Source organism: Elephantulus edwardii, unplaced genomic scaffold (genome assembly GCF_000299155.1).
Source record: "Elephantulus edwardii isolate Elephantulus edwardi_28Jun2011 unplaced genomic scaffold, EleEdw1.0 scaffold00126, whole genome shotgun sequence".
NCBI lineage: Eukaryota > Metazoa > Chordata > Mammalia > Macroscelidea > Macroscelididae > Elephantulus > Elephantulus edwardii.
In genome coordinates this window covers 8,229,470-8,237,507 of record NW_006399876.1, presented here as the reverse complement: position 1 = coordinate 8,237,507, position 8,038 = coordinate 8,229,470, and the positions used below count along the sequence as shown (strand labels likewise).

At 51.5% G+C, this 8,038-nt stretch overlaps 1 protein-coding gene across 1 annotated transcript in view; it reads right to left on the bottom strand.

Annotated features, from left to right (window-relative positions):
* SPTBN2 (spectrin, beta, non-erythrocytic 2) overlaps window positions 1-6,437 on the bottom strand; it is a 49,284-nt gene extending 42,847 nt beyond the window's left edge. Inside the window, exon 1 of the mRNA XM_006893272.1 lies at window positions 6,281-6,437. Coding sequence (XP_006893334.1) covers window positions 6,281-6,437 — 157 coding nt within the window. The remainder of the gene's footprint in view (window positions 1-6,280) is intronic.
* Between the last annotated feature and the right edge of the window lie 1,601 nt (window positions 6,438-8,038).

Below are 8,038 nucleotides of genomic sequence, written 5' to 3'. Positions count from 1 at the left end.
CGCGCGGGTCAGGCTGCGACCGGGGGCGCCGCGCCGCCCACGCCGAAGACCCTGGCAGGCTTTGCGCCCCAGCTCTCAAAGTGGAGCTCGCCAACCAACTGGGAATCTTGGAGCCGGCAAAGCGAGCCCAGGACACGCCAGCCTTCCATGACTTCATCTAAGAAGCCTGTGAAATAGGTATTGTCATGGTAATGGCAGAGGAGCCCTGGTGGTGTAAAAGGTTAAGTGCTCAGATGCGAACTGAAAGGTCGGTGGTTTGAACCCCCTGAGAGTCTCCGTGGCAATCCATCAGGATTACAGTCTAGGAAACCCCACGGAGCAGTTAGTTCTACCTTGTCACATGGAATTATGAATGAATTAAAAATGGCCTGGACAGTACGTCACAGCACAGCACTGGCGATCTCCACTGTATTGTCACTGTAATGATGCCATCTTTAATATAATGTCACCACCCGCCCTGGGATGCATTTGTTTTATGGCCTTTCTAGTCACAGCCTTATAACTTCCCAATTATTAAATTGTTACTATACGTCATCAAATCCGAAATGGCTCAGAGCGGACCCTCCAGCGGGTTTCAGAGGCCATAAACCGCACTGGGAGATTGTCCATCTTTCTCCCACAGAGCAATCTGTGGATTTGAACCATGTACCTTTGCATTGGCTGCACAATTCCTTACCACTAAGCCATCAGAGCTCCCAAGTAATTGGGTTGTGTTGTTGTTTAATGCCATCGAGTGGAGTATGACCCATAGAAACCCTATGAACAATAGATTTGAACCCTGTCCTGTCCTGTACCAGCCTTAGCATCTCGGATGTACTTGAGCCACTGCTGTAGCCGCTGTGTCAATCCATCTCATTGAGAATCTGCCCCTTTTTCGCTGACCTTTCAAAGCATGATGTCCCTTTCCAAGGAATAGCCTCTCCTAATAACTTGCCCAAAGTATATGAGATGAAACTTCATAACCCTGGCCTTTAAGGAACACTCACAAATATTAAGTACTTGCGGTCCACTCAGAGCATCAGACAGCTTGTTAATCATGTAATTAGGGTGCCTGCACCCTTGTGGGGGTGGCTGTTGTTGTGTACTATCAAACTGACTCTGACTTACAGTGACCCTTACAGTGACCCCTCCGTACAACAGAAACCTTGTGGATCCAACACTCTCCTCACACTCTCCCTGCACCCAACCCCACTGTTGCAGTCACTGTCCATCTCACCCAAGAAACCATTTTCCCTTTTTCGCTGACCCTCTATTCTTCCAGGAACGGTGTCCTCTCTAGGAATGTGCCTCTCCTGATCACACACCCCGAGTGGGAGACAGAGGCTCGGCATCTTTGTCTCTAACAAGCACCTTGGCTACACTGGTTTCCTCTTTGGACATTTCACCGTGTATCTAGTACTCTGCCAATATCACAATTCAAAGGCACTGATTTCCATCAGTTTCCTTTTACTCACTGTCCAACTTCCAGATGCATATGAAGAGATTGAAAATACCATAGCTTGGACCAGGTATACTTTAAACTGACATCTTTGCTCTTTAACACTTTAAAAGGTCCTTAACAGCAAATTTGCCCAGTGCAAATTAGTCACCTGATTTCTTGAATGCTGATTCTATGGGTATTGATTATGGATCCAAGTTAAAAAAATCAAACAACAACAACAAAAAACCCCAACCTCTTGACAGTTTCAGTATTTTAAATTTGCCTAATTGTCCAGTTGTGGGGAATTTTGTTTTCCTGATGTTGAGGAGCAATCTATACTAAAGGCTGTAGTTATTGATCTTCTCCAGTAAGTGCTTCAAGTCCTCTTTACTTTCTGCAAGCGAGGTGTGTCATCTGCATAATACAGGTTGTTAATTAGTCTTCCTCCAATCCTGATACCACATTCTTCTTCATGGAGTCCAGCATCTTAGATTATTTGCAAAGCATACAGACAGAATCAACAGAACACTTACTGCCATCAAATGAGTCAGTTCCAGGTCTTAGTGCCTCCACGTACTGGGTTTCCAAAGCTGTAGATCATAATAAGAAGAGACTTCCCATCTTTCCCCCAAAGAGCAGGGCCCTGTGGGTTAGCAGAGCAGCATGCTATCGACTGCACCACCAGAACTCTCTAACACTGAATGGATATGGTAAAAAGACACAACCTCGATGCTCACCTGTCCTGATTTCCAACCATGCAGCATGTCTTTGTTCTGTTCAAATGACTGCTTCCTGCTTGATATCTTGGTTCTGCGTGAGTACAAGTAAGTGTTCTGGAATTCCTATTATCAATGTTATCCATAAATTATTATGATGCACTCAGGAAAATGCCTTTGGGTTGTTGATAAGACACAAGTAAACAATTCAAGGAACCCTAAAGAGAGGACAGACCCATTAGGCTTAAAAGAGGGGAGGTCGTGGTGGGAAAGTATGTGGCAACCTGCACTGCTAACCCAAAGGGCGAGTGCAAATCTGCCAGTGGCTCCCTCCAAGAGAGAAAGATAGGCAGCCTGTGCCTGTTGGGATTTACAGCTTTGGAAATGTCTGGGAGGACTGCCGAGGCAGAACTGACTCTGCAGCACTGCGTGTGTTTGAGCCTTCAAAGAGAGCCAACACCAGAGCAGAGAGGGAATCACTACCACCAAGAAAGAAGAGCTGGGAACAGAGTTCCTGTGGACCCAAGTCCCTGTGCTGAGAACCTCCTAGACTCAGGAAACAGGAGAGAGAGAGAGAGAAAGAGTGATAGAAGAGAAATGATAGTCACAGCACCAGGCAAAGATGAGAAATGGTTTCCCAGCCCACAGAACAGGGGTGGTACAGTGGATGAGCCACGGAATGGGGCACATCCATGTCTATCTATGTCAGGGGAGATAAACAGCTTTGTAACACTAGTCTGAACAGGGCTGAAACTAGGGCAAGGGGCTGAGGACTAGAGAGAGGCCTGCCTGCCTTGATGGAAGAACTGTACCCTGAATTATCCTTGAACGTGAATTGTAACCTGTTACTTGCTTGTAAAGCCCAGTAACTGTGAGTATATCTGTGGGTTCCATGAGGAATGACGGATGTCAGAATTTATGAAGACATTGGAGGGAGGGGCATGTCTGACTGCCTCATAGGAACCAGCCCTGGGCTGCTCACCTTGCTTCTCCTTCCCTCTTATGAAATTGGAGGTTGTCAGATGTCCAGGTGCCATGTTATTTTTATGTCATCCTTTCTGATTCCAGCCTCCTCCCTCCGAGTGAACAGGCACCTCTCAGTCAGGGCCTCTAACCCCCTTCAACCAGGTCCCCAGGCCTCCTCAGCCAGCCAGGCATCCAAGACCCTTAGCTCTCTCTTGGTCAGACCTCTGAAGGCCCCAGGCCCTCTCCCCAGCCCTGCTTCCCTTCCTGCTGCCTTCTGGATTCCTGGCCCATACAGCTGACACCTCCCCTCCCCCGCCTCCATTCATTTAGTGTTTATTTGGCATCTACTGCTGTAGTAGGCGTCATGGTACAGAGATGCCTTTTCAGAGGAACCCTGTTTAGTGGCTGAGATAAATACCTAACAGCAGTCCTGGTGACACGTGTCACAGGCACAAACGTAGCTCAGCTCTGGGTAATGTGTTGTCCACACAGACATCATGGCGGTGCCCAGGACAAGTGTCATGTGGACACCGAGTTCAGAACTGCACCAAGGATTGGTGTTGTGTACACAGACATCACGCCAGTGCCAGGGGCATGACATAGACACTGTGGAATAGTGTCATTTTCTCAGAGATAGTGTGACAATGCCAAGTGACACGTGCTGTGCACACACAGATACGACATTGCTGATTGGCAGGTGTGATGTATGCAAAGGTATCACAACAGTGCTGGGGGCTGCAGGCACCCCACATCGGAGTACCTGACCTGAGTAGAATCTCTGAGATGAGCAGAGTTAACCCACTTGGCTACTAGCCAAAAGAGACCTCAGAAGAAAGTCCTGGTGATCCACCTCCAAAAAACAGAGCACATTCCCACTCAGACACACACAGAGTCACCATAATCAACTTGACCATGGGTACTGTGTTGTCCCAATCAGGTGCTAAGGAAACGTTCCCCAAGAGAGGTGTCACGACCCCTCGTCTCTGTCTTCTCTAACTCACAGGGGCACACAAGCCACCCTGAAGACCCTGCTGGGTCAGAGACCCAGGAGAAAAGAATCAGGAATCCCAGAAGCTATGTCCCCACCCTGAGGGTGCTCTGAGGGGTGCTCAGACTGGCACACAGCTGCCTGTAGAAGCATTAGCTAAGGAGCTCTGCAAAAAGCCTGGTTTCTGCCTGGACGCAGAGAATTTACTCAGTAGAGGGCAGGGTATGTGAGAACCTGGATTGTAAACACACCCCCCTGGAGGCTGTAAAAGTGCCACCAGGTTTGGGGACCATCACTCACTGTGTCTCTCTTCTTCCAGGAGGCCAACCCCATGCTGGGAGCACCTCTTCCAATAGGAGCCTCTCCTGAGTGGGGGGAGCACCCCCTTCTACATGGGGGGCAGCAATGCCTCATGGGAGAGGGGCTGAGACCTGGGTGGGAGCATTTCCTCCTCAAGGGAGTATCGTTTCCTCAAGGAAGAACCACCTCCTGGCTGGGGGAGCACTGCTTTCCAGTGGGATCACTACCTCAGTGCCTCAGGGTGGGAACACCACCTCCTGGGTTGGAGGAGCCATGCCTTTGAGGGGGCATCACCTCTCCAGTGACAGCGTTACCTCCTGGGTGAGGGGAGCACATCTCCAGGGAGGGAGTGCTGACTAATGAGTGGGAACACCCCCTTGTGGGGGGGGGCACCAGCTCTCGGCGGGCACCATCCTCATGTAGTGGCAGCATTGCTTCCTGGTGGGAACGTTAGCCTTCTAATATGAACGCCACCTTCCAGTGGCAGTGCTACTCCCCAGATGGGAGCACAACACAACACCCCAGACGGGAGCATGACACCCCAGACGGGAGCACGACACCCCAGACGGGAGCACGACACCCCAGACGGGAACACAACACCAAGACGGGAGCACTACCCCCAGACAAGAGCACAACACCCCAGATGGAAGCCCTAACCTTGCAGATGGGAGCACTACCTCCTGGGTAAGGGAGAGATTGCTTCCTGGTGGGAGCATTACCTTGCTAATATGAACACCATCTCCCCGTGGGAATACTACCTAAAAAGGGAGAGGCCTCCCCTCCCGAGAAAGGGGGAGACTGCTCCCAGGTATGAACATGATCTCTCTGGGGTGGTCACCACTTCCGAGGTGAACGCATTGCCTCTCAAATGTGCACACCACCTCTCTTGTGCAAACACCATGTCCCAGGCGGGATCATTGCCTCCAGGGGGAGTGCTCCCCTTCTCAGGTGGGAGCAGTTGCCTCTTCTCATAGGCCAGGAGGTAGTGGAAATGATGACAGTGGGATGGAGAAGGGAAGCCATGTGGGAATGGTGGCCCTGGGGTGTGTGGGTGACTCAGCCCCACGCAAGTCACAGGAGGTATCAGATGGCAGCCTCACTCCCATCGCCATGACAACTCCTCCCTGGAACGGAACGTAGGGAGGCCCGTCCTACAGGTTTGTTTGTGCTCCCAGGAGCTGAAAGGGACAGCCCTGACCGTAGGGGAGGGCAGGGGCAGAGGCAGGCAGAGGGAGAACCCCAGGAGGGAGAGTGGGTGGCCTCAGGAACCAGAGGTAGGTGGAGGAGAGGAGGGAATGGAGGAACCTGCTTCAGGGAAGAGGTAGGCGAAATAATGGGAGTAACAGGCGGCAGGTGGAAGGAACAGGTGGGGAAGGAGAGGGGCTGATCATGACCTGGCAGGGAGAACAGGTGTGGGGGTGGCCATGGAGTTTGGGGAAGACACTGCAAAGGATGAAAGATGAAAGAGGTGGGTGGAGCAGGAGGCCAACAAGGGCAAGAGTGGAATGAAATGAAAGGACTTAGACTTGACGCAGACAGGCAGCCAGGAGGAGAAGCTGTTTGACTCAGCAGAGTACCCAGCTGTGTCCACGGGTTAGCATAGCTTTTTACACTTGGCGAGGTGGAGGGGGAAGGAAGCCAAGGAATGTTCTAGACTGTATGAAATGTGTTCTGAGGGTGGAATTGGGGAGTAGGGGCTGGGAAGGGAATCTAGGGCCCCCATGAGTGTAGCAGCTTAGAGACAGACAGAATAAGTCTGCCCCTCCAGCTCATGGAGTGTCCCACGGAGTGAAGCAGCCTCCTCACTTGGCCAGCAGGTCTGCGGTCAGGGCAGCGAGGGCGGGGCAGTTGGGTGTGCATGGCCGGCCAAGCGGAGCCCTGTGGACTCACCTGCCAGGGCCTTGATCCGTGACCTTTCGAAGAGGCGGGCGGAGCTGGTGTCATTGTCCCAGTCAGAGTCGGGCAGGTCCCAGCGGTTGTTGATGTCGCTGTACTGGCCCTGGATCTCCAAGCTGTCGAAGTCTGTGGGTGACAGGGTGCTGCTCATGGTGACGGGTGTCGTCCTGCTCCTGGGAGGGGAAAGGCAGCTGGTGAGGGCCATCCTGGGGCACCTGAGCCCCCCGCCCCAGGCTCCCTGTCATGCCTCTCCCCTGCTTGCCCTCTGCCCCAGCGTTGTGGTGGGTTTTGTGCAGAAGGCACTCAGCCCCCAGGCGGGGAGGCAAAGCCCCTGTGGAAGAGCAGAGGGACAGGACAGAGCAGACACACCCAGAGAGCGCAGCAGACAGGCTCAGGGCACAGCCCGGCTGGCTGGAGCGGCTTGGGTGTGGTCCAGGATGGTACTGTGGAGACCAGGAGGGTGTGGTGGCAGATGTGGCCACCTCGGGCCACAGGGATTACAAAGGGGAATTCTCTCCCGTCCTGTTCTATGGAGGCTCTGAGCCCCTGCTCCTCACAAATGCCCCTGATGCCTAAAGGGGAGGAGATGAAAAGACTGCCCCTGCTGTCAGCTCAGGCAGCTCTGTGGACCACCGGGGAGGCCGCACCCACGAGAGGCTGCACCGCAGGGTTAGCCTGGTGTCCGTAAATGCCCAGGAGTTCACAGCAGCAACATCAGAGCTCACTTGCGCCTTTGCCACAGGAAATTAAAAGCCAAAAAAATGAGTGGCTGTGGATTCCCACCCATGGTGTCACGGCATAGGTACATTCTGTAGGGGAGGGTTTATTTTTTTTTGTTTTTAACAATACTCTTTATGAAAACAGATGGTCAGGCCTTCCACAGCCTTGCTGGGTGAGTTTGAACTGCCAAACTTCAGGTTAATAGTCAAGTGCAAACTGTTTGTGCATCTCCTAAGGATCTTATTAGGCAGCTCTGGTGGCTTAGGGGTAAGGAACTGCGCAGGCAACACAAAGGTATGTGGTTCGAATCCACCAGCTGCTCTGTGGGAGATGAGCAAGCTCCTCTCACATGACTTACTGTCTCTGAAAACCTGCTGGACGGTCAGCTATGGGTCGCTTTTGATTCAACGGTACATAACAACGAAGACCTCACAACAAAGAATTAAAAAGATCCACTGCCCTTAATTCCAACTCTCGGCGAGCCTCCAGGACAGAGCAGAACTGTCCCAGAGGGTCAAAGGCTGTAATCCTCCTGCAGGGCAGCTGGTGGGGTCAAACCGCCAACCTTTCAGTTCACAGTCAAGCACTTCAATGACTATGCCACCAGGTCTCCATGTTGTTGGGTGTTTTGGGGTTTTTTTTGACACTTTAAAAAAAATTATGTCAATGAAAATTTTCAGAGACTTTGGATTTCTGTTCACTTAATGTTGCACACTTCTCCCCTCCCAACCCTCCCTCTTGAAAAAGTAAAAGAAAAATTCTTTCATTGTTTTACAATCCCTCCCCCCAGGTCCACTCCACTATGCAGCCTTCGCTCTGGACTCCTGTCATGACAAAAATACCTAATCACGTATCCCTTTTAAACAGTTTTCTCCCTCATCTGTTTCAATGCAGTATACATTTTTGAATGCATCTTTCTCAGTCTCTCCTGAACCCCAAGGTCAGTCCTGTTTTACAACAGTGGCACCATGCAGTATTTTCCTTTTATGCTGAGATACTTCACTCAGCATAATGTCCTCCAGGGTCACCCAT